At 38.8% G+C, this 27814-nt stretch overlaps 1 protein-coding gene across 3 annotated transcripts in view; it reads left to right on the top strand.

Moving 5' to 3' along the window:
• The window catches only part of ZPBP2 (zona pellucida binding protein 2), a 32829-nt gene extending 6230 nt beyond the window's left edge, over nucleotides 1-26599 (top strand). Inside the window, exons 3-8 of one of the 3 annotated variants that reach the window (XM_087948177.1) lie at nucleotides 5083-5208; nucleotides 11365-11526; nucleotides 13689-13907; nucleotides 14849-14934; nucleotides 22843-23020; nucleotides 25247-26599. In XM_087948177.1, the coding sequence (XP_087804303.1) occupies nucleotides 5083-5208; nucleotides 11365-11526; nucleotides 13689-13907; nucleotides 14849-14934; nucleotides 22843-23020; nucleotides 25247-25344 (869 nt within the window). In that variant the 3' untranslated portion in view covers nucleotides 25345-26599. Of the gene's footprint in view, nucleotides 1-5048; nucleotides 5209-11364; nucleotides 11527-13688; nucleotides 13908-14848; nucleotides 14935-22842; nucleotides 23021-25246 lie in introns of all 3 variants that reach the window. The other 2 variants (XM_087948178.1, XM_087948180.1) reach the window with 2 other exon arrangements.
• Nucleotides 26600-27814: the final 1215 nt, after the last annotated feature.

The following is a 27814-nucleotide window of genomic DNA, read 5'->3' on the forward strand; positions in this document are numbered from 1 at the left end:
CTTCAGGCTGGTGCTTTGGCTTAGTGCCAGTGCAAGCAGTGTGTGACCGGAGCTGCCATCTCTCTCTATATACAAGTGGTGGGGGATGGTGTGCTGGGCTGGTTGGCTGTGCTGCAGCCTCTTGATTGGTTGATGGAGTTGATGTTGGTATAATGGGCTGTGTAATGGCCTTTTGTTGTGGAGATATCCTGGATCTTGTGCTGTCATCTCCTGGGTCGTTAGCCTCTTGTGTTTTAACGGCTTGGGTAATGGGTTGTGTGATGGGCTTGTGAGTTCTTTTGTTGTGGTATCCTGGGTCTTGCGTTGTAATCTCCTGGGTCGTTTGTGTTTTGATCTCTTTTCCATTAGCCTCCTGTGTAGTAACAGCTTGGGTAATGGGTTGTGTGATGACCTTGTGAGATTTATTGCTGTGGTATCCTTGGTCTTGTGCTGTGATATCCTGGGTCATTTGCTGTGTTGTGACTTCTTGAGTTCTTGAGGTGTAATTTCTTGAGTTTTCTGATGTGATGTCCTGAGCAGGTGGCTGTGATGTAGCATTTTGGGTTTTTTAATATGGCTTTGAGTTTGGGGTCTGGGTCTGTGTTCGTTTGGCTTGAGTTCGTGGTCGTGCCACATCTTCATGGTGGGGGTCAGTTCGCTTCATGTATGGTTCAGAGGAGTTTGAAGTGGGTAGTGATGCAGCTGCAGTGCGGCTTCTGGTCTGTGGTCGTGTCTCATCTTCTGTGTGGGTGTGAGTCTGATTTTTACGTGGAAGTGTGGTGGTGGCATCTTGTGTGGCCCTCATGGGTGTGGGTCTGGTGTCATTTATCATGTTGGGTACTCGTCTGTTCATGAGGGCGGGTTTCCAAATGGCTGGTAAGCGGGAGGTGTCATCTCTTTTATTCATGCTGTGTGGGCGTTTTTCTATCTCTATGGCTTCTCTGATTATTCTGCTGCTGTGGTGTTCAGTTTTGGCGATAGTTCTGGTATTTTTAAGGTCGATCTCATGTCCTGTGGCTTTGAGGTGTTGGACCAGGAAGAGGTTGGTTCTTCTTTTTGATTGAGTTCTTATGTTCTTCAACGCGTGCACTTATTCTTCTGTTAGTTTGTCCAATGTATGTGGTGAGGCAGGCAGTGCAGGGATTTCATATACTCCTTGGTTTTCTAACTCGATTTTGTCTTTAGGGTTTCTTAGGATGGTGGATATTTTTCTGTTTGTGCAGAATGCTGTTTTAATGTTGTGTTTTTGGAGGATCTTGCTGATTTTGTCTGTAGTGCCTTTTATATATGGGAGGAGGGCTTTGCCGTTCTCTTGTTCTCTGTCTTGGATTTTGGTTGGGGTTTCTTTTTGGATTAGGTGGGTGATCTTCTTTCTTTGAAATCCATTGGCTGTTAGTACGTTGGTGAGAGTGTTTAGTTCGGTTTTTAGGTGTTGTTCATCAGCTAAGCATTTTGTTCTGGAGATGAGTGTCTCAGCTACGGAATTGATCTGTGCTGGGTGGTGGTGTGAGAGTGCGTGTAGATAGCGGTTTGTATGTGTTTTCTTTTGGTAGATGGTGTGTCCTAGGGAGCCATTGGGTTTTTGTATACCAAGACATCTAGAAAGGGAAGTTGATTGTTAGCTTCTGTTTCCATGGTGAATTGTATTTTGGGGTGTAGGCTGTTGAGGTGTGTGAGAGGAAGTTGTTCAGTTTTTCTTTCCCGTGTGGCCAGATTATGAAGGTGTCATCTACGTATCTGAGCCAGAGTTTGGGTTTGTGATCATATTTTTCTAGAGCTTGTGTTTCAAAGTGTTCCATGTAGAGGTTTGCGATGACAGGTGAGAGGGGTGATCCCATGGGTGCTCCTTCTATTTGTTTGTATTTTTGTCCATTGTAGGTGAAGTATGTATTGGATAGACAGTGGTTGGTCAGATCTAGGATGTGCTTGGGGGGGTTGTATTTGTTTTGGATGGCTGTCAAGGCTTCTTTTATTGGCACTTGGGTGAAGAGGGATATGACATCGAAGCTAACTAGTAGGTCGCTGGGTTGTAGGTTTTGTTTCTTTATGATCTCGATGAACTGGAATGAGTTTCTTACATGTGAGTTGATGGATTCTGCATAGGGCTGTAGTTGTTTGGCGAGAAATTTGGCTAGGTTTTGTAGAGGTGAGCCTATGGAGCTGACTATTGGTCTAAGTGGAGTTCCTTCTTTGTGTATCTTGGGGAGACCATAAAGCTTAGGGCATCTGGATGATTTCTCTCTGGGTATGATTCTTTGCTGGATTTCTTCACTGATGGGGAGGCTTTTATTTTGGATCTGGTGGTTTTTTCCAGGTAGGTGGTGGGGTCTGTCTTTAGGGGTTTGTATGTGGGGTCTAGGAGTAGGTTGGTTAACTTGGTTTGGTAGTCAGATGTGTTCATAACCACTGTTGCGTTGCCCTTGTCTGCTGGTAGGATTATTATGCTGGTGTCTTCTTTCAGGTTACGTAGTGCAGTTTGTTCTTCTTTGGATAAGTTGCTTTTGGGTGGTTTGCTAGTGCAGAGGATGTTGGTGATTTCGAGTCTGATTCTATTAGCCTCATCAGGGTTGGTTTTGGTCAGGCTGGTCCAACACCTCAAAGCCACAGGACATGAGATCGACCTTAAAAATACCAGAACTATCGCCAAAACTGAACACCACAGCAGCAGAATAATCAGAGAAGCCATAGAGATAGAAAAACGCCCACACAGCATGAATAAAAGAGATGACACCTCCCGCTTACCAGCCATTTGGAAACCCGCCCTCATGAACAGACGAGTACCCAACATGATAAATGACACCAGACCCACACCCATGAGGGCCACACAAGATGCCACCACCACACTTCCACGTAAAAATCAGACTCACACCCACACAGAAGATGAGACACGACCACAGACCAGAAGCCGCACTGCAGCTGCATCACTACCCACTTCAAACTCCTCTGAACCATACATGAAGCGAACTGACCCCCACCATGAAGATGTGGCACGACCACGAACTCGAAGCCAAACGAACACAGACCCAGACCCCAAACTCAAAGCCATATTAAAACCCAAAATGCTACATCACAGCCACCTGCTCAGGACATCACATCAGAAAACTCAAGAAATTACACCTCAAGAACTCAAGAAGTCACAACACAGCAAATGACCCAGGATATCACAGCACAAGACCAAGGATACCACAGCAATAAATCTCACAAGGTCATCACACAACCCATTACCCAAGCTGTTACTACACAGGAGGCTAATGGAAAAGAGATCAAAACACAAACGACCCAGGAGATTACAACGCAAGACCCAGGATACCACAACAAAAGAACTCACAAGCCCATCACACAACCCATTACCCAAGCCGTTAAAACACAAGAGGCTAACGACCCAGGAGATGACAGCACAAGATCCAGGATATCTCCACAACAAAAGGCCATTACACAGCCCATTATACCAACATCAACTCCATCAACCAATCAAGAGGCTGCAGCACAGCCAACCAGCCCAGCACACCATCCCCCACCACTTGTATATAGAGAGAGATGGCAGCTCCGGTCACACACTGCTTGCACTGGCACTAAGCCGAAAGCACCAGCCTGAAGATGGCGAGTGGGACCTCGCGCCGAACGTTGCCTAGATACTTTGAATCTTACGCGGGATAGAACCCAATAACCAAAGATCCACATACAAATACCCGCGAGAACCTCAGAAAACATATATATATATATATATATATATATATATATATATATATATATATATATATATATATATATGTATATATGTATATATGTATATATGTATATATATATATATATATTTGTTTTCTGAGGTTCTCGCAGTATTTGCACGTGATCTTTGGTTATTGGTTTTCTCCAGCGTAAGATTGGCTATCTATATATATATATGGCATTCGGCTTTGTTGGGTATTTTTCCCACATCATTGTAGTTTGCTCTTTTAAAGTTGTAGCAACGTTTCAGCAGATGAGATTCTGCTGAAACGTTGCTACAACTTTAAAAGAACAACTAATGACGTGGAAAATACCCGAACAAAGCCGAATGCCATACATGTAAGTACCCGAAAACTTAAGAAAACAAATATATATATATATATATATATATATATATATATATATATATATATGTGTGTGTGTGTGTGTGTGTGTGTGTGTGTGTGTGTGTGTGTGTAAATTTTTAGAGTATAAAGCAAAATATAGAATATAAAGCAGGAATTTGGATCCTGAAATCAACAGAAATTAGAGTTTAGAAAAATAGGCAAATTCCTACTGACAAAATATCAACATCTAGTCTCTTAGATTATTGTTCCCTAAAATAGTAAATCTATATCTGAGATGTATTACTACAGACCATAGAAGAAACCAAAAGTTTTGCCTTTTCCCCCACACAAAAATCTTTGTTGCCATAAAGTGTGGGTATGTGGATCAATCTTTCCCAACGATTTCAAGCAGAAAATTCTTGACAATAGGCTTTGAGTATCGTGGAATTGTTTTGTGTTCAAAGCAATTATTCTGAATGCGAAGCAATTCTGTGTTCAAAACACTTGCCCAAAGCAATCAATTTCACAATCAAATCAGCAGTTTCACACAAAGAATAGGAGATTGTGTAAAGAAAATCGTTTTAACAATAGGAGGGGGAGGTAAATAGGCTGAGAATATTTATTCCTGATGGAAAACTTTAAGGACAATGTTTCTCGGCATCAGGAACTTAAAGATATGTGGACATCAACTCCCAGAATTTCCCAGCCGGCATATATTCTTAAAATTCCCCAGCGATCAGTTATGTTAAAATTGCTGAGGTTGAGAAATACTGATTTAGGCCACTGAGTCCTACCACTATCTCAGAATACAAATCCAAATTAAAGAATCCCTGACAGATGGCTGACTAGTCCTCATAAACATTTTCAGTGAAGTGAGTGATCATTTCTCTGAGCAATTGATTACATCGTTGGATTGCTCTTATTCAGAGAGATGTAAGTTCTACTTCACTGGATGTGTGCTCAGGGGGAAGTTAAGGGAAGCTTTAATTTTCTTTGTGTTGTCATTTTGCACAATAGCTATGGAAGATGCCTGTTTCATCTTCTTCTGCAGTCAATGTTTATGTCAGAGTGCACAGAAACAGCCCCTATCTTGTCTGCATGGATTTGTCTCTTTCACAAAGTGAAGTTATAGACCCTAACTATCTCTGGATTGGACCAAATGGACAGAACCTAAAAAGTAAGTTACATTTTTATCAAGAGATCAAAATATTTATTTGTTTTGAAAACTTACACTATCAAAATGGTCCTGCAAGCTCTATTTGTTCTGAAAATGTTATAGTTCTGTATGGCATACAAGATACATGAACAATATCAGTAATAATAACAACGATGTACAAAAGCTGTAAACATGGTGTTTGGGAAAATATGTTTTTTTCCTCAAATTCAGTTGATAGAGGTGTGAATCAGGAAGTGGGGGCAGGAGAATCTCCAGCAGACTGGTCAATTCCAAAGCAAACACAAGCAATGGATAGAATTGCAGGAATGTAAATCCCATAAATTTCCAAAGTGCCTGTGAAAATAAAAATCGAGAAGAGTCTTAAGGAAAGAAAAGTAGTTTAGAACAAAACTCATTCAGAGGCCACTCTAACTTACAACAGTGGTATTTACGACTAGTCCTCAAACTTATGTCAGTTGCACTGTCCCTACAGTCATCGATCACAATCCAGGTGTTATGTATTACCAAATATGGCCAGAGAGTGGAGTCAGCTAACAGACTCCACTCATTGGCCCAGCCACTGGTGGGAGAAATAAAGCCCCATTAGTGGCTGAAGCTTTGGACAGTGCCGGTTACAAAAGCCAGCGCCTGCCGCTGCTGAGCGGCTTTTTTTCACTTACACTCAAATAAAGAAACCTTTACCTGTTCCTGCCATGTCCTGCCTCTTATTCCCATGGATCCATTTAACACTGGCGATGAGGGTGGGATCCTGAACTGCGGAGAGAACAAAGGACACCTCGTGGGTCATGGATGCCATTTTACCGACCGTCACAACGATCACAACCCAACCGACTGACATGGCACAACACTCGACCAGCCTGGCACACTGCCTGATGGCGATTCCCTATGACCTGGCAAAGGAGAAATGGTCCTCATACATGGGCCAATTCAACTTGCCTCTGGAAGTCAATGTACTCCAAGCAGCCCCCAACGTGCAGAAAAAAGCATTGTTCCTGACCTACTGTGACACCGAGATATACGAGATGGCAGATGCCCTGGTAGCGGATGACCTGCAGAATGTGTCCTGGGACGCATTCCAACAGGCCCTCAAGGGACACTACGACCCATCTCCCTCCTACCTGGCAAGCAAATATGACCTCTACATGTGGAGCCAGAGAGAGGGGGAAACGATAAATGCATTCATTTATTTGCAGAAGACAGCAAAAAACTGAAAGTTCCTGGACACCAAAGGGATGATCAGAGATCAAATCATCCTGGGAACGAAGGATCCAGCACTCCAAAAGAAACTCTGGTCCCAAGAGGATGTCTTCTTCAAAGAGGCCATCGATGTGGCATGAGCCGCAGAGTCCTCCGATAACTCAGAAGCGTGAATTAGAGGGATAGGGAGGATCCATGCAACTGCGACTGATCGCCACCCCAACCGAAGCAACTCCACCTCTGAAGCAAGCAAGGATGACGACGGAGACATGCACAAGCTGAAGTCCAGTAAACCAGGCGGGAAACCAGGAAATAGAATGCGGGGTTGCGGAAGAAACCACCTCCACTCGGCATGCCAATTTAAAGACACTATCTGCAAAGATGTGAGCACAGAGGCCACGTCGCGGAGGTATGCCAAGCAGCAAACAAGGCAGGCAGGCATCATCACCCACAAGGCAACATGGCCACCAAGGGGGAGGGTGGAAGCCCCCTGGTGGGAAATTCAAATGGAGAGATGATGCCAGGGAAGAAGAAGCCCACTTCACCTTCATTGGCTATGCACAGACCCAGGTGAGACACGCTGATGCCTACAAGGCCAACAAGGTAATGGCTACAGTCTCCATCGAGGACAAGCCCTGCCGCATGAAAGTTGACTCGGGAACCTACATATCCATGATCTCATGGGACACCCTCAAAAGACTCCAACCCAAGCTGCGTCACAACCAATTGGAACTGCAGACTATCATCGTAAGGGACAATCAGGGCTGCCACCTACCTGTCCTGGGCAGGAAAACAGCTTACATAGAATACGGAAAATTTCAAGGAAGCCTGACACTCACCATAGTAGACTGGAACCTGCCAAGCCTACTAGGAAGAGAATGGTTCCAGCCGCTACAGATCAACATCATTGGTATGCACGCAGCAAAGACCACCCCACTGGGCCCGGCAGCAGACATCGCAGAACTGGAATGGAAATTCAGCGAGGTCTTCGATGACAAACTGGGCAAGTACACGGGGACCCCAATATCATTTAATTTAGACCCCAACATTGCCCCAGTCTGACTCAAGCCATGGTGTGTCCTGTTTGCTCTCTGGCCCAAGTTCAAAGAGCAACTAGATAAATTAATTGCCCAAGGGTTCCTCAAGCTGGTGGACCCAAATGGGAGACCCTAATCATCACCCCAATTGGTTCCTCGAGCCAAATGGGAGACCCCAATCGTCACCCCAGTCAAGCCAGATGGGTCAATCAGGATTTGTGCTGACTACAAGACAACCCTGAACAAGGCCCACCAGCAAAGTGCCTACCCCGTGCCCGTAGTACAGCACCTCCTGCACTCCCTGGGCCGGGGGACTATATTCGCTAAATTAGATCTGGCCCAGGCCTATCAGCAACTGCCCATCAACGAGTCAACCGGAGAAGCACAAACCATTGTCACACACCGAGGCGCTTTTAAATGCACGCAGTTGCAGTTCGGAGTCAGTATCATCCCCGGCCTGTTCCAGAGCATTATGGAATGGCTACTGCACAATATTCCAGGGGTGATCCCATATTTTGACGATGTAATCATATCAGCCAAAAGCAGGGGACAATTGATAAAGAGACTAAGGGCAGTATTGGGCAGATTCCAGGAAGCTGGACTCAAATTAAAAAGAAATAAGTGCCACCTAGCCATTCCCCAGGTGGAATTCCTGGGCTTCCTGATAGACACAACTGGCATCCAACCCATGACTGGGAAATTGAAGGCAATACAGGGGGCCCCCACCCCACAAAACAAAATGGAACTGCATGCCTTCCTGGGGTTACTCAACTTCTACAATGTTTTCTTACCACAGAAGGCAACCATCGCAGAACCACTCTATAGACTACTAGACAAAACATCCACCTGGGCCTGGGGGCAACACAAGACCAATGCCTTCAAAAAGATTAAAAGCCTCCTGACATCCAACAGCGTCCTCATACAATACAGTGAGATGCTGCCATTGTTACTCACATGAGACACCTCCCCCTATGGAATTGGAGCAGTCCTCAGCCACTGACTACCCAACGGGACAGAAGCCCCCATAGCATATTACTCAAAGACACTATCCAAAACACAAAGTAACTATAGCCAAATCGACAAGGAGGTGCTTGCCACAGTTGCAGGAATCAAGCGTTTCCATGAATACCTGTACGGGAGACAATTCGACCTAATCACCAACCACAAACCCTTGCTGGGTATCCTCGCCAGTGACAAACCCACACCAAACATCTTATCACCCAGGGTTAGTGTTAAGGTTCCTGGCCGCATACAGCTACCGCATAATCCACAAGCCAGGAAAAGACATCTCCCATGCCGACGCCCTGAGCTGTTGTCCCCTTCCAGACCTAGCGAAGACCCAGTGCCATCCATCACAGTACTACTCATGGAGGAGATACTGCCTGGACTGATGACGTCCACAGAAATCACGAGGCTCACAGCCTGCGACAAAATCATGGCACAGATTTCAAACTGGGTGTGGAGGGGATGGCCAGAAGCAGTAAAAGGGGAGGAATACACATGATATAGAAACAGACAGGCTGAGCTGTCAGTACTAAAGGGCTACATACTGTGGGATACATACAGTATCCCCCCCCACTCAGGAACAGAATACTGTCACTGCTAGTGAGGGCCACTCAGAAATAGTCCGGATGAAAGCCCTGCCCAGAAGCTGCATGTGGTGGCCAGGGCTGGACAAAGAGATAGAAACCTGGGTCGCTACCTGCTCTCCCTGGCAAGAAACCACCCCAGCCCCCCACCCCCGGCAGCGAGCCCCAGAAAATGGGAGACGCCCACAGCCCCTTGGGCCTGTACACATTGACTTCGCAGGGCCCTGTCAGGGGAAAGCCTTCCTCATAATCGTTGACGCATACTCTAAGTGGTTGGAAGTAATATTAATGAAATCCACCACATCAGAGGCTACCATAAGAGCCCTCCAACGACTATTCTTCACCCACAGGTTGCCGGATATCCTCATCTCCGACAACAGGCTGCAGTTCACCTTGCAGCCGTTCAAAGCATTCTTGCCCAGATTGGGGATCAGACACGCACTATCCGCACCTGTGCATCCGGCGATGAATGGGCAAGCGGAGAGAATGGTCCAGACGACCAAAGAAACACTCAAGCAGATGGGCCGAGGGGACTGGCAGGAAAGGATTGACAAAATGCTTTTGGCCCAACACATCACACCTCACACAACAACACACCGTAGCCCTGCAGAACTGCTAATGGGCCGAAGGCTACGATCAACACTTGACCGAGTCTATCCCAACTACAGCATAGAGACACCCCTCGATTCCATGGGGAAATGCAGGCAATTCACCATAGGGGACCCAGTCTACGCCCACAATTATACAGGGGAATCCACATGGGTACCAGCCAGGGTAACCAGGATTACAGGACCCTGATCATACAGGGTAGAAACCAAAAAAGGAAGACTGTGGGAAAGACACATCGATCAGATCAGAGGCCGGGTCCCTTACACAGAAAACCAGCCAGACACCCAACAGGCTCCAGCAGAACAGCCCTTGACGCAGGCCCTACCCACAGAACTCAGAAAGAAAACTGACCACTTAGCCTCAAACCCGGACAGAATGTGGGAACACTTACCTTGTGAAGAGGAGGTCCTGCAGTGTACTTCTGAGGCCTCCGGCTCAACAGTCCCTGCACCACCACAAGTGGACTTCAAGACTGTTCTGCAGGCAGGGACCAGAGCAGTGGTGGACCTGTCCACTCGGGTCACTGTCCCAGGAACCAGTGAGATGCGCAGGTCTGGTCACACCTATCGAAGTCCCACCTACCTACGTGACTACATACGGTAGGCTAGTGCTGATTGGAAAAACATTAACTAGGAGGGGAGAGGTGTTATGTATTACCAAATATGGCCAGAGAGTGGAGTCAGCTAACAGACTCCACTCATTGGTCCAGCCACTGGCGGGAGAAATAAAGCCCTGCCAGTGGCTGAAGCTTTGGACAGCGCCGGCTACAAAAGCAGGCCCCTGCCACAGCTGAGCAGCTTTTTTTCACTTACACTCAAATAAAGAAACCTTTACCTGTCCCTGCTGTGTCCTGCCTCTTATTCCCGCAGACCCATCTAACACCAGGTACTCGGCATCTGGCTTGCAATTAATTAATGTTGCAGCATCTCACGGTCACGTGATCATCATTCGTGAGGCTTCTTTGCCTGCTTCCTACAATCACAGTCAAAGGGGAAACTGGCAGGAGATCACAAATTGCAAGCCTTTCTTATTTAAAGACCAACAGTGATTCACTTAATGATGGCAACCAGAACTGCCAGAATTTCCATTGTAGTCACACGATATCATGCTTTATAGCTGCATCACTTAGCAATGGAAATTCCAGGCTCAGCCACCATTGTTAAGTGAACCCTGCCTGTATTTTGTTGAAAACATTTCTAGCCCAACCACTAAGTAGAATTTCTTTTGGCTGGTAACAATTCACAAAAACCAATTGAAATGAAGCAAAAGTTCTGCTTCACCTCCAGGAAAAGGGTAGCACACGCACACACACACAAATTATAATATCCAAACAGTTATATACTTGAGAAGACACATTTTAATATTAGGGAAAACTAATACCACTGAATGCCACTGTTAAACAGGAAAGAAAATTGAGATCCCTCCTAAAAATGTAATATTCAACCTTTACTTTCCAAGGGCTGCTATTTTAAAAGCCAAAGTTAAGATCAAGTGTGTCCAACCTGTAGCCTGCAAGCTGCATGCAGTCCTAGACACACAGTGATGCAGCCCCACAAGATTGTAAACTTTTAACATTGTATGATTTTAAGCAATACTTACTGTATTATATATTGTATATGTAGCCCAAGACAATTCTTCTTCACTTAAAGTAGCCCAGACAAACCAAAAGCTGGGACAGACCCAAGCTTGAATTATGTTGACCTGGCTTCTCATTTCTGTTGCAGGAAAACAGTATGTGAACCTCACAGAAACTGGAAAGCTGATGTTGGTTGGTTTTAAGGAGCACATGTCTGGATCTTATATGTGCACACTTTCTTACAGAGTTTTTCGAAATGACATGCAAGCAGAAGAAGAAAGATTCAAGACCTATAAATTTATGATTTATGGTAAGCCCTATTCTAGGCTATGCCGAGTTGCTCCTCATTAAGTTAGGAACTCAGCTTTAGATCCAAATTTTTTTTAAAAAAATTTTTTTTAAAGTTTGGATTTTCAAAACATCCAATCCATTTTTCACCTCAAATTTCCTAAAGAAACAATTTAAAACAAAATATTCCATCAAACATATTGTAGAATTTTAATTGTATGAAAATAAATAAACTTTGTTGGAAAATAAAAGATTCACATGAAAATATAATTAATTGCACAAATACACTAATAAATGTGTTATCATTTGCCATCTTCTTTTCTGCACTAGAAAAGATGTGCGGGCAATATTTATTTCTATTATGAGTTGGAAAATAGTTTGCGGGCAAATTAAGAGATTGGTTGCTATGAAAATATAGACTTCAGGCAAAAAAATTAGTAGGAAGTACTTCCTCCAGCCCACTCACAAAGTTTCAGGGCCAACTCAACATGATGGAAATATCTCCCAGTGTTTTTTCTTATTCTTGTTTTTTAACCATATTATGTCCATATAAGAGTCTGAATTTGATTGGAACAATTGTATCAGAGAAAGAGGTGCTTAATTTTTTCCCTGTGGGCCACTCGTCTAATCAAAAGAATCCCTTCCCTGTAAATATTTTTTCAAATGCCTATGCATTTTTTCCATTATAATGTGTAAATAGCTAAAGAACAAATAACAGAACAAATGTTCCACAATATTGAAAAGTTCTTTTCCTCTATCTAACCTTTTCATAATTGTTCTGATCTAATTTTTTTTAAAAAAAAATCTTCCTCTTCTGTTTCTTTTCCAAGGTCAAAAACTATTTTAGGACGTCTTGTTTACCCTTCAAATGCATACGGCAGTCTGCACAGAAGGGGAGATGGACAACATAGAACCGTCATGCCACTAGATGGCACCCACTACCCTCCAAATAAAAATGCCCCAGATTTGAACAGCCAAATCTTACAATATTTTTTCGTGTGAAATTACTATTTTGGGTTTCTTAATTTTTAAATTTAAAAATTGTGTATGAACATGAGATACTTCTTTGATAAAACATTATGAATCCATTATAATGTTGCCTGTATTTACATGATATCCTATATTTACATGATAACCTAAATTTCTTAAATGGTTAACAGAACCCAATTCCCGTAATCCCATAGCATGTAAGATCCCATTAAATATGATAGCCTGATTAGCACAATGCTAAGAAAATGAAACTCTATGTACTGTGGTTTTCCAAAAAATATATCAATCCCATTTTCATCAAGTATCGCATTTTGTCTGATTCCAAGCAGTTTATGCTACTTTATGTGGTACTAAAAACACATAAGCGATTATATATTATGTATTAAAGACATGTTAATCTCTTCAGTTGTTCCATACTGATAGACCTCCATTAACTCAAACCTTCTGCAGATTTTTAGTTGATCCCTGCATCTTTGCCTTTTAAAGCAGCTTGAGCTGCAGATCACACAAGACAGGTTTTTTTAGTTCATACTGGGATACAGAGAGAGAGAGAAAAGAGAGAGAGAGAGAGAGAGAGAGAGAGAGAGAGAGAGAGAGAGAGAGAGAGAGAGAGAGAGAGAGAGATGTTATGTTATATTACGTTACGTTACATTGTGTCTATATCAATCAATCAAAAGCCAGAGCTAGAACTTTAGGCTAAATTAGTGTTTCTCAACCTCATCAGTTTTAAGATATTGGACTTCAACCCTCAGAATTCTCCACCCATAATTACATCTTTCCTGACATGCCTGTTAGATTTAGATTTTAGATTTCTTTATTGTGACATCTATATGCTAGCCTGAGTATCCTCTGGTTCATGCATATTTAAGAAGCAGGCAGAACTACATACATATACACAGACATTATGAAGATATTATTTTTTCCATCCTTCTTGAGAAACTATAAGAAAAAGAAAATAAACCACACTATTGAAATGACTATCCCAAAGTAGCATATTTGTGGACTTTATCTCATCAGTTTGTCTAGATGGTAGATACTTCAAAAGGACACTTTCTTAAGGAGAATGCTCCAGATTTTTATTCCATATTGAATTTCTAATGCAGATAGATAATAAACTAAGAATTATGAAGAGCAACAATATATTACTTTCCCTGCCACTTACATTCTATTTTTTCCTTTTCCCATTTTTTGAAGCATATCGAGAACCAGACTATACTTATCGTATATCTGTTCACTTTACAACCAAAGAATGCAAACTAGCAGCTAATAAACGATTCTTTGAAGAACTGCAGAAAATCTTGAATAATCTGGTTGATAATCTGAAATGCCACATTGTTGATTCATCATACAGATGTTTTTCTGTTAAGCGACCCAAACATGGATTAGTAGATGAACTATTCATTGTTTTTCAAGGTAATGTAAAAGTGATACTTTTTCGCCATCATAGTTTTTATTGTACCTGGACAACCTACGTGGAGCTGGATTGTGGAAAAAGAGTCCCATTCAATATAACTATGTTTTCAGTGCTTTTCTTGTTGATGGTATAATTTCATCAAATCATAGTCCCTTTAATTTGGATCAGCGTTCTTGCAAACATCAGATTTTATCCATTTGATACAGGCATAGCTGCTCTCATTTTGTTTCCGAAGTGTTAGTTCCAAGACTGTGTCACTCCAAAATATATTCTCCTGAATTCGGTCACAAGAGGTTTGCTATGGGTAATCCATAGAAAACTCTGTCCAAAAAAATATTGCAGGCTAATTATTATCATCAGAACTTCTGCTGTATTTTGAGAGAGGAGCGCTGTCACAGGCTAAATATTTTTAATCAGCAAAATCATCTATACATCTATTGAAAGTTCAGCTGAAAGATGGAATCTGTTGCACTGCTGAGATGAAGTGATGGTATGACTAATCTTCACCCTGAGTGGAGTATATATCTTAAATTAATTGCAATTTGGGGGGCATAGAAAAATTGGGAAATATTTCCTCAGGAAACTTTGACAGCCAGTATGAAAATACTTCCTTCAGCTGTTTAGTCAGATAAAGCGGGATTCAGACAGCTGTTCTTTTCCCACTTCCACCTGCTTTCACTGTAACAATTGGTTTTAGATATTTTGGCCTGGGTAACTCAAAGATGGAGCTGGATTACAAGTTATGTCTCTTTTGAATTAATTGTTCTTCCTGGGAACAGATCTACATAAGGCGCAGTTGTTATAGCCCAGGAAGAAATAGCCTTTGCGGCTGAAATCATAAATTCATACAACTGTGAGTCCCATTGCAACTCCCAGGGTGGCACAATTCATAGAGAACAATATTTTTACCTGCAAATGTTTGTTTCTTTTTGTTACTTAGTAAATCCATTTGCCCCTGGCTGGGAGGTTAGTTGCCGTCACATTACCACTGACTGTGAAGATATTACCAACAGCCATGTATATAAGGTTAGAGATTTTTTTTTCCAGTTTTTTTCAAACTGGCATGTTTCTGGATACTAAAAGTACCAAATAGTTTAGAAGGTGTAAATTGCAGGTTGTGATTGCAAGAACCTATCACAGGGGCCCTGGAATTTCCCTGCAGATTTAACAATTTAACTTTAGAAGCAAAAGGCAGAAAGAATTCAGTGGTGGGAGTAGAAAGTAGGGTATCAAAGCATAGACACCTTTGAAACCTCAACAATAAAGATAGGTAAATATCAACTCCCACCAATTAAAAAGAGAAAAAAATTAAGCCTATCCCATTCAGTGACACTGATGCATCAACACAATTGCCCTGCATCCCTTAGAGTCTCACAATTAAAATAAAATTAAGTCATCCTGAATCAGATAAGCTGTGTTCCTGCCAAAATAGATAGATAATTAAAAAGTATATACACAATGAAATGTCACAATCACTTTCTTCAATGTTACTAAATTAGATTGAGGATCAGATTGTAGGTCATTTTTCTACAAGAAAACCCAACCCAAGATCAGAAAGTCCATTCTTTCATTGGTTGTTTTCTTTTTTTTAATTAAATTTTTTATTGGTTTTTAAAAACAAACATAAACAAACAAAACATAAAAACATCAAGCTATCTTCCATGAGGTGTACATACAGTGTGCGGTTGGTTTACAAATTGTTTTGTGCTTCCATTTCATATGTCTTCAATTACAATTACATTACATATAATCTCATATTGTCAATCAAAAATTAAATACCTTAGTATCATTATTAATCAATCATTTGACTATACTTTTATTCATTCATGTTTTACAAGATAACCATAATTTACTTAATTTATTTTATAACAGTTCATATTATCATCCCAAATCTATCCTGAAATCATTTTGTAGTTATAATAAGAAAGAAGTACATCTTTATATATTTATTATTTTCTAGAAATCTACATATTTCGTTACTGTACTTTGTTATCTAACCATTGATAGAAAAGATCCCAAATTTTATAAAATTGTTTATCCTCTTGTTCTCTAATTTCAAATGTCAATCTACTCATTTCAGCACATTCCAATATTTTCTTAATGATTTCCTCCTGTGATGGTATCTTTTCATTTTTCCAGTTTTTAGCAAATACAATCCTAGCCGCTGTTAATACATTTACAATCAGGTATTTCAAGTCTTTACTATATATTTCAGGTAAAATTCCCAATAAAAATATCTCTGGTTTCAAGTCTATATGTTTTTTCGTCATTTTTTCCAACCACATGTGGATTTTAGTCCAGTATTTTTTAGCATCCGCACGAGTCCACCACATATGGTAAAATGAACCAGGTGTCTGATGACATTTCCAACATTTTTCAGATTTATTCTTGAACATTCTTGCTATTCTTGTCGGGGAAATGCCACCTGTAAAACATCTTATACAAATTTTCTTTATATGCTGTTGACATTGTCATTTTATAATTTTGAGACCACAATTTTTGCCATTTCTCTAAATCAATCCCATATCCAAAATTCTTCCCCAAGCAATCATAGTTTCTTTAACTTGTTCTTCTTCTAGTTTAATTTCTAATAGATATCCATACAATTTTTAAATCACCTTTTCATCAGTATCTGTCAAAATCTTATCTAAGTCAGTCAATTTATCATAGAAATCTTTTGTTTTAGAATCTTTATCATACCTTGAATGTATTTGCGCATATGAAAACCAATTCATCTTTATACCTTGTTCCTCTAGTTTTTGCATAGATTTAAGTTCACCCTTTTCATTCAGTATTTCACCATATCTAACTGTTTGTTCCTTTTTGTATATTATAGGATACGAGAATGCTTCAATAGTCGATAACCAAACTGGAATTTTCAAATAACATTGTCTTTTAACCTTCTCCCAGTTTAACCACAGAGACTCTCGTATATAATGTCTTTTAAAATACCCCTGTGTTTTAGTTCCTTTGTACCATAAAATAGCATGCCACCCCAACAACAGATCATGTCCTTCTAATGTCAACAATCTAGCATTTCTTAGTGTTATCCATTCCTTAACCCACATCAGATTTGTAGCTTGGTAGTACATTTCCCAATTAGGCAAACCAAATCCTCCTCTAATTCTAGCATCTTGCAAAAGTTTTAACTTTATTCTCGCTTTCTTACCTTGCCATATATATTTCAACACAATTTTATTTAAATCTTCAAAGTAGTCTTTTCCAAGCCTAATTGAAATTGTTTGAAACAAATATAAAATTCTGGGTAATATATTCATCTTGATTGTTGAGATTCTCCCTATTAGTGAGAGTTGTAAGTTTTCCCATTTCACCAAATCTAGCGCTATCTGCTGTTTAGGTTTAATATAACCATTCTCTTTTAATGTACTACATCTTGCTGTCAAATATATCCCCAAGTACTTGATCTTATTCGTGACTTGAATTTTCAATAGATCTGCCAGTTCTTCCTTTTGTCTTAATAGCATATTCTTTGTCAAAATCTTTGTCTTATCTTTATTTATTTTCAAACCAGCCACCTTTCCATATGTCTCTATCTTTTCTATCAATTTTGATGCTGTTTCTAAAGGGTCTTCTAAGATGAAAACCAGATCATTCGCAAATGCTTGCAGCTTAAATTCTTCCTTTTTGCTTTTCATTCCTTTTATATTCTTTTCATCTCAAATATTTCTGTTTAACACTTCCAGAGTTAACACAAACAACAAAGGTGATAGTGGGCACCCTTGTCTTGTTCCTTTTCTTATATTAATAGAGTCTGTCAGCTCTCCCTCTATCATTACCTTTGCCGTTTGCTTATAGTATATAGCTTCTATTGCTTGGATGAATTTTCTAGCAAAACCCATCTGTTCCAACAGTAATAACATGAATCGCCAATTCACATTGTCAAATGCCTTCTGTGCATCTAGAAATATCAAAGCCATTTGTTTTTCAGGATGTGCCTCGTAGTATTCCAAGGTGTCCAAGATTACTCTCATATTGTCTTTAATTTGTCTCTTTGGCAGAAATCCATTTTGATCAGGATGGATAAAATTATTTAAATATTTTTTTAGTCTTTCTGCCAAAATTGAAGCAAAGATTTTGTAATCTGCATTTAGTAAAGAAATGGGTCTATAGTTCTTAATTTGTAATGGGTTGGCCTCCTCTTTAGGAATAAGTGTAATATAGGCTTCTGACCATGATTTAGGTATCTTCTTCTTTATCATAACTTCATTCATAACTTCTAGCAAAGGAAGATTCAACGATTCTTGTAATGTTTTATAAAATTCTGCCGGAAGTCCATCTGGGCTTGGTGCCTTTCCATTATTTTGCTTCTTGAGTGCTTCAGTTAACTCCATCATCGTTATGTTGCTTTCTAACATTTTTTCAATCTCTTTAGGTATCTGAGGTAAATTAGCATTCTGTAAGTACTGCTTAATTCTTTCTTCATCAATATTCTCTTGCATATATAATTTCCCATAGAAATCTCGAATGATTTCCTTCTTCTCTTTGCTACCATGGCAAACTTGGCCTTGGTCATCTATTAATTGCAATATTTTCCTTGATTCTTTCTCTTTTCTCAATTTATATGCTAACCATCTACCTGGTTTGTTTGCGTCTTCAAAGTAGTTCTGTTTAGCACCTCTAATTTTCTGTGCTAATTCTTCTTTTTCTATTTGACCCATTTTGTGTTTAATTTATCCATTTTTAACTTGATGTCCTTTTTCTGTGGCATTTTCTGTAGCTCTTTTTCAAGTCTTTTATGCTCATCCTCTAGGGCCTTAGAGGCTAGCCTTTTCATAGTATTCCTTTTCCTTGTATAGTCTATTATCAAGTCTCGAGCATATGCCTTCATTGTATCCCATACATTCTGAATTGATGTATCTTCTTTTTTATTTTCTCTAAAGAAAAAGGCCAATTCTTTCTCCATCCACTGTGTGAAGTCTTTTTCCTTTAAAATAGTATTATTTAACATCCATCTAGATCTTCTTTTTTGCCCTTTCCATTTAATTGTCATTGGATTGTGATCTGCCCAAGTACTTGTTTCAATATTTATTTCTTGAATGTTAGGTATTAATTATGTTGACATCCATATCATATCTATTCTGGACCATGATAAGTGTCTATTTGAATAGAAAGTATATTGTTTAGTTTTAGCATTTCTTTCTCTCCGTGTATCTTTTAAGTTTATTTCATCTACCATTTTAAAAAAAAGATTTAGGGAGAGTCTTTCTGTTTTGCTTTGTTGTTTTCTGTGCTGTATAATCCAGTTTGTTGTCTACAATTCCATTAAAATCTCCCATCATAACTATATTAGCATAGTCCAGTTCAATTATTTTCATATGTAGTTTTTTGTAGAATTCTTCTTGTTTATCATTCGGAGCATATATTGCAATCAGGAGTGTTTTCATATTATTGTCCATTATTTCCACCATTAGTATTCTTCCATCATCATCAGTATAAATCAATTTTGCTGGGGTGGTCTCTTTGATATATAAAACCACTCCTCTTTTCTTACATTGGGTCAAGGAAGTAAATATTTTCCCTAATTTTGGCTGTACCAACAATTGTTCATATTGTTTTTTAATATGTACTTATTGTAGACAGATTATATCAAATTTTAATTTCTCCAATTTATGAAAGGTTTTCCTTCTTTTAATGGCTGAGTTAAGTCCATTTATATTAATTGTAATCATTTTTTCTCTTCCATAGTTATATTTTATAATTAGGTTTAACAGCTCTCATAGATCTTAATTCATGTTGTTCTTTGGCTTCCACCTTTCCACCTACTGTGCCTTCTTCTTTTTCAGTCACCATTAGGCAGTCCTCTTGGAATTCAATTAATGAGATCTCTTTTTCTGCCTCTTCTTTTTTCCTTCCAAAAAATTCTGTATAAAATAATTCAGCTTTCTCAATTGAGTCAATTCTGTGTATCTGTTCTTGCCATGTGAACATTAAACCTTCTGGAATCAGCCATCTATAATTCACCTCTTTTTAAAGTAGCATTTTAGTCAGGAATTGGTATTCTATTCTCATCTCTCTCACTCTTCTGGGTATTTGTTTCAAGACCACAATCTCCTTGTCTTTGTATTTCAATGTTTTCTCTTTTGCCACTTGCAATATTTGCATCTTAATGGCTTTCTTTGTAAATCTAATGTGAACTTCTCTTGGTAAGCTATTTCTCATCGCATATCTTGTGAAGACTCGATAAACCTCATCTATTCCATCCATCATCTTCTCTTGAGTTATTTCCAAAGCTTCAGCCAGTATTTCTATCATTATCTCAGCTAGGTTTTGTCCTTTTTCTTCCTCTACATTTTGAAATCTAAGATAGAATTCTGATCTATCCATCTCCCATCTCAACATACCACTTTTATCTTGTTCAACCACCGTTAATCTATTATCAATATCTCCAATCTTCTTGTCTCTTTGTTTATCTTCTTCTTCAATTTTTTGGAATCTCTCGTCATACTTCAACATCATTTGTTGGATGTTCTCCACTTTTTCATTGGTTTTCCCTATTCTTTGTTCAATGCTCTCAGTTCTTTGTTCAATGTTCTCTGTTCTTTGTTCAATATTTTCTATTCTCTTTTCAATATTCTCTGATCTTGCTTAGATATTTTGAATTCCTTGCATAATCATCTGCAGAGTCAGTTTTTCTTGTTCTTTTTCTTGCTTTAACATTGTCTGTATTGAACATTGTCCTCCAGATGGTGGAGAGGAAGAAGTAGAAGTTGAAGAGCCAGGGGCTGTACATTTCCTACGCATTTTAGGCAATTCAAAATCTTCAGGTTCTTCTAAACCTTAATCCAATTGTGAAATAGCCAATTGTAGTTCAAAATAAAAATAGTAAAAAAAAAAGTCCAGTAATAATAATAAAAAAAGGAAAAAGAAAAGAAAAAAAGATAGGTTCAGGTTCTTCAGGTTCTTGTATACCTTAATCCAGTCAAAAGTAAGATTAAAAAAAGAGCTTAAAAAAAAAAGAAAAAAAGAAAAAAGAGAAAAAGGAAAAATTCTTCAGGTTCTTCAACACCTTAATCCAATTGAAAGGTCTCAAATAGAAAAAAGTGCATAAAAATAAACCAAAAAAGTAGATGAAAAAACAAAAATACCAGGAAAGGGGGAAAAAAGGTTTTTAAGGCTTTCCCTTTAAAATAAAAAGCAAACATAGAGGTTGGACTTCCAAAAAAAAAAGAGAGAAAAACAAAGGCAAGCTCCAACAAAGCCAAAAACCCAAACAGTTGTTACAAAAAAGGAGATAGAAAAAAAATGCAATAAAGCTGGTGAGGAGGGATAGCACAACTTAGGAAAAGTAAAAAGGGCACACTGCACTTTATTTAATTATCCAAGGCTCTTATTATAGCTCTCTTCTCCAAAAACTTATCACCTTTTCCCCCCTGCATTTCAACACCAGACTCCAGCTGTTGATAGAAACCCAGAAGAGCACCTGCAATAATACTCTCTTACGCTCTTCCCTCTATCTTATCAAATAGCAATGTCCTTGAAAAAAAGTCTCAGTTCTTTCTTTCTCAACTTTGTCTGGTCACAGGGAAAAGAATATTTTCAAGCCTCTAGTTGGCAGTGTTACAAAGTTTCTTTGCTCTCACTTTCCCCCTCCTTTTCCGAGCAGAATATAATGAGAGTTGATAAAAAGAAAAAAAAGCTATTTTAAAAAAATGAATTAACTAAAGGGAGCCTCTAGCCTAAAATATTACAAAATCAAAAAGGAGAAGAAGAAAAATAGATAGATATGAATGAAAAAAACAGTCCAGTTTCAAAATACAAGATTGTATATAAAAAATCCAGCAATGAGAAAAACAAAGCAAAACATTACTTTGACAGTCCTGTTTAAAATCGCCGCTTAATCACTTCTGTCAAAACTTTTACAGATTCTTTCTTTCCCTTAGGGTGTCCTTTCAGATCTTAGAGTAAAAAAAAAAAGTTCTCACCAAACTGGCACACTTTCTCTTTTTGCTCTCTTCCGTTTCGGAGCTGTCCCAACTTCAGCAACTTTAATGGCTGCCTCTTTGCCGCTGGCAAGAAGAGCTTCTCCTGGATCTACCAGGGACTTTGCGGTATCCCTGGGATTGACAGGATGCGTTCTTCACTTTCACCATCTCTTCGGGATGGTTTAGATCCAATTGGATCATCCAGGAGCAAAGATATCGGCAGCGATCTCAGACCTCCAAGATCGCATGCCATATCGTTGCGACGCCAGCTCCACCCTCCCTTTCATTGGTTGTTTTAATCAGCTTTTAGAATACTATCAGGATTTAATGCCACCTTGGCATAAAAGAAATGCCACTGGGCCCCTGCCCTCTAAACTGAGAGGAAACTCATAATTTCTCTCATAAAATATATATCAGATTATTCAATTCCATTTTGAAATGGTACCTGAGAGTAGCTGGGGGCCAAGACATCTAGCACCTTGAATCACAAAAATACCTCAAAATCTATCTGAAATCAATGTAGGGATTTTATCAAATACAAAACTGCAGCAAAAGCATTATGTACCCTGGCAGCATTCCCTCATAAACAGAGAGAACAAAGACCAGACAGGATTGACCTAAGAACTTACAGAAACATCAATACAAATTCTTACGGCATTTATTTTATCCACCTGGTTATTTTCTTGAGAGTGTGTTTCTGATGTATCCTTACAACTAGAGTCCATTGGAATAGGGTGCCCAATAAATTTAAATAAATAAAGGTTATAAAGTGGGCTGCATAAGAAACAGCCTTTCCTCATGGAAATCTGGGAAGGGTGGGATTCGCCACATGAACTCTTCCATTTAATTTACCTACAATGGGGCCTAGAAGATTCCCAGGCAGCTTACCCTTTGATTGGCCTTGCATTTCGTGAGCAAGATTTCAGGGCTCTGGGCATCAAGTTTTATTCCTATGATTTCATTTATTAATGTTCTTGTTTTGATGTTTTAGGCTCGAGGGCTCATTGAAAAGTTTTTCCGTGAACAATGGTACATCTTGAAACATGAGTTTGTGAACATCCCTGCAATCCATTACATAGATCACAGTTTCCAAGTCACTCGGCTAGACAGCTGTCGTCCAGGGTTTGGGAAAAATGACTTTATCCATAATGACTGTGCAAATTGCTGTGGTATTTATTTTATTCATGTGCTTATTTTCTCAAGGACTCTGATTTGATTTATCCTTACAACCAACTTACCATTTGTGATTGGCCATAGTTTACATTGCAGTGTTTAAATCCTCTTAGCTTGTTGATTAAATAAAGCAAGGACATTCATTTATTTTGAAAAAACCCTTTTAGGAAAAAAATATTTTTACTGAATTTGATTTAGAGTTCAGGTTTTCTTTTCAGATTACTGCCATCTGCTAAAAGCTGCACAAAACCAAAATAATTATATTAAATATAAATTACAGGTGTTTTCAAATATTGTTCTGGGTTATCAAAGGTTTTCTGCAATTTTGTTCAGTTTTATCACTAAGAAGATTATTCCACTGTATCAAGAGCCTTTTAAATCTTATTATTGGCTCTAGGCTACATGCTTTTTCTGCTCCCTCATCACCACCACCCTTGTGTCAGTCAAGCTGCTTATTTCCATTTGAACTCTTTGTGGAGACAGAAAAGTATGACTTGAAAAGTTCTGACCTCCAGATCTTACTATCTAGTCCAGTTGTCACTTTTTCTTCCTTTTGTTACCTTCCTTTGTGAGCTCAACTCACTGTGTATTTTAGCCTTTCTATTTTCCTGCCAATATCAGCTACCTCCTAGTAGTTTTCCTTTGTGATTATACCCAGTTTCTGTGTCCTGTGAGTGTCCTTTGAAAGTTCTCCATATATCCCAGATGGCTTCCTGAGCTCTTTTCCCACCACCATCTTTATTTTTTTTTCTTATTGAAATTGTGTGCAATTGTACTTCCAGTACTGCTAAAGGGAGGAGGAGGAGGAAGCGGTGGTGATGGTAGTGGAGCTCAATTATAGCATCAAAAACTTTGGGTATCATTATTTTGTCAAGTTCCAATCTCTGGTGTTTCTCTTGATTGAGGGATTCTCTTTGTTTAGCCCTCTCTACTCAATTTCAGAAGAATTCCTTATTTTTATCAAATCATTTTGTACTCTGTCTTTTAATTTTATCTGTTCCTTCATCACCTCTATTGCATTTGCACCTACCTATTCTATGTATACACTCATTCTCTCATCTTCACTTTAGTAGCCATCATTTTCACATGCAGTAGAACCATGACCAAATTGGGTTCCGACCAAAAAAATCCACAAAATGTTTGAATCTGGTCATGAACACATACTCAGGTGGCAATCAAACATGACCCCTGATCCAGAAATTCCTGAAGATGAAACATTAGAAGATGAAGAAATTGCCAAAGTTATGAAATGAATTATGGTCATGACCAGAGGTTCTACTCTATGTAGTTTTCCTCATCTGCAGCCTTTTATTTTAAGATGTAGACATAAAACTAAAGAGAATCACAGAAACTGTGGGTTTACATTATTATGGCAGTAACATATAAAATATTTTAGTTCTAAATTTTGTAAATAAAATTATAGTGTTACTAATAAGGCAGGAAAGCTCATTTGGTGTAGTGGTTCAGGTATCTGCTAAAAACCCGGAGACTCTGAGTTTTAGTCCCACCATAGGCACAAAGCCAGCTAGGTGACTTTGGGACAATTACTTCCTCTCAGCCCTAGGAAGAAAAAAGCAATGGTAAACCACTTCTAAGAACTTTGCCAAGAAAACCATGGAGTTTTGTCCAGGCAGTCATCAAGTGTCAAGAATAAAATAAAAGCAGGGGGGAGGGAGAGAGAGAGAGAGAGAGAGAGAAGCCTTATCACTTATTTTGTACTTCTTGTGTCATCTCTACTATTCAGCACTGTCACCCAGCAGAAAATTTTCCCCTGTAAATCACATTGATTTAAAATGTTGCATAATTTTCTTCCTAGCATATCCTTGGTTCTTCAGTTATCACTCTCTCATAGTTTTCTACTTTCATTTTCACTTATAATGATCTAGATCACACCAGTTCATACCTTCTGATATACTTTTCATCCCTTTCATTCAAAATTAAATCTTCACCTGCATGTATGGATAACTCTACTCCACAAGATCACATAGCCTTCATTCATATCTGTTGCATCTTTCCCTTCTCTTCAAGTTTCATTGAGACACAATATTATCTTTCTCATGTTATTTATTAATATTCATATTATTAATTCATTTTATATAATTCAAACCCATGCATATTGCATCTTATGTGTCCCATGAGATTCAAGTATTGCAAAAATGTCAACAATGGGTTGATGTCTTCCTTTCTCTAACTGAAATAATGTTAATTTATTTTGTTTGCAGTTGCCTGTGACCCTGGGAGTTACAGCCCAAACAATGACATAACCTGCCAGCCTTGTACAAGCATCCGGATTAAATACTACGGAGCAAAATCCTGCTAAATAAAATCAAAATAAGAAAAGGAGAATTGCTGCAAAGCATCTTGTTATCTCATCATTTACATCTGTGTCATGTTTATGCTAAATTCAAGATTCCAGTTGAAAAACAGCAGTTATGCACTTAATCTGTTATGTAGTAGAATTTATATCCCATGTTATTAGCAACTGATAATGCAGTATAAAAAATTCCAAACTTCATAATATCTAAACCACATACATTATATCAGTTGCTATGATCACTGAACAAGAAGTGAAATAGTTGTTTTTCATGGCTAACGGCTAATTATTCATGTCCTTCATGCGGTATGTAATTTAACTCTGCAATCTAATTCTCTGTGCACTATTCAGTAATTCTATTGTCTTAAGCAAGTATCTGAATGTTATCAGTTTTGCACTGGAATAATTTTTGAAAGATCTGCAAAATAATCCTAGGTAAGCAAAAATTGGAGGAATCAGTTTGAATGCATGTTCCTAGACAGTGAAAATCAAATCAAAATTATGGTATGATGACTGAAGAGAAAGGTTTATTTAGCAGGAATTCAGAAGATAGGCCTAGCATCTATAAAGAGGAAGTCTATGTTGGAGAGAACAGAGGCGACATGGAAGATGCTAAGATTAGAAATCCTGTAAACAAAGAACAGGTAGAATAAGAAATAAAGAGGAAACAGATAATTTTTCCTTATCTGTCCACTGCCCATGGAAGGATTCCATAGAGAAGAGGAATCATCCTCCAAAATATGCTGAAAAAGATTTTGATTTTTCCAACCTATCATACTTTGCAATCAGGCTCTAATAATCAAGAACCAGTAGCATTAGTCTTGTGCCAATCTTTGAAAAAAGAAAGGATACTATTGAATTTTATTTGCAAAAGTGTTAAATTTGGGTAATTTAAATTTTAAAACCTTTTATTTGGGAAATTTGTCAAAGAATGCAAGGATTTAAAATGTAAATACATTTTTATTATCAGTGGTAAAATGCATAGAAAGTTTCCATATGAGATGTTGCAACTAAAGTGGTGAGAGAGGGAGGGAGAGAGATTGTTACATAGATTTTAAAAATTACAAGAAAATGCTGGTCTAAAACATTGGCACACATTAGACAATATTTATATGGTTGGGCAGCCATATGAATTTGTTTAATAAAATAGTTGTGTTTGTTGCTGCTGCAGAGAAAAAGAAGGGTGGTGAGTTTCAACTGAAGTTTTAAATTGTAGCTTTTTATTATTGTTTGCTGCCCAGAGTCATTAGATGAGTTAGATGATCATATATTTTTGTTTCATAAATAAAAATATACAAGTGTGTGGGTTTTTCATTGATTTTTGACTAACGTTAAATCTGGATTTTGTAAAATAGTATGTAAATAGTATGGGAAGTACAGAGGAAAACAATTCTGAAAGGAAAAGTTGAGGTCCAGTACTGGTGGGAAAGGCAGAACATACCTGAATAATCAATTTGAAGACCAAGTGTGATGTCATATATTTTTTTGGGTGGGGGGGGGTTATTTTATTTTCAGGCAAAAATATTGCCTCTAGCAATATTCAGGACAGATGTTTTACCATATTTTTGGAAAATTAACTTGGGTCAATTGAATTAGAATTTATCATCTGAAAAAAACCTGATTGACTGTCAGATAGAAGCAAAGAATTGGAATTGTCTGTATCGCTTTGCTAACATCCAGGCGATATGCAGATTATAGCAGCTCATAATCTGGATGCCTTAATTATGATCAAGGAATAATGTTCTATTCCCCAAAATGATAATTCAGAAGCCTTTGTCCATATATTAGCTAGTGGTTACTCTGGGAAAACACTTTGTATCAGTAACATTAAATATCCTGTATTAAAGTTTGCAGCGATCACATAGAGTTGAGGGCCATCTACACATCCTCACACCCACAGAAGACTCCATTGATGTGCTTCCCATCTTCTTTGAGATGGAAGCAAAGTATGTCTCCTTGAAGAACGACTGTCTTTACAGCATTTGTATTACTACGCCTCAATAATGAGACAGGTAAAGTCACTGCATACATACAAGGACAGCCGCTCACCTTCCAAAGAAATATCCTTTCAGGTTATGTGAAAGTCTAGCTGCACCAAGTCCATGTTTCAATAACTCAGCAGAGTCCTCCTGGTTGAGTGATCAGGCCCAAGCAGTTAACAGGAATCACATTTTCTTCTGCTCATTAGGGCAGCCATCAATATTTTTCTTCCTGCCTAAACTTTATCTCTGGCATTTGACAGTCATAATACTCCCCATGAGATCATTATTTCTTTGACTGAAAGAGAGATTTCCTGGTTAGTTTCTGCTCTCTCCTAAGACAAATCCGAGAGAGAGGGGGGGAGGGAGGGAGGGAGGGGAGAAAGAGAAAGAGAGGAATAGAAACGCCTGGAAGATGGGAAAGGCCATTCCCAAAGTGGACAAATTGAACCTAATAGGATACCTCTTTCATGGAAAAGTTTTCACCATTTTCTTGC

The sequence above is a fragment of the Notechis scutatus genome, chromosome Z (genome assembly GCF_049901735.1).
Source record: "Notechis scutatus isolate UNSWTSFEM ecotype Mainland chromosome Z, rNotScu1.2, whole genome shotgun sequence".
NCBI lineage: Eukaryota > Metazoa > Chordata > Lepidosauria > Squamata > Elapidae > Notechis > Notechis scutatus.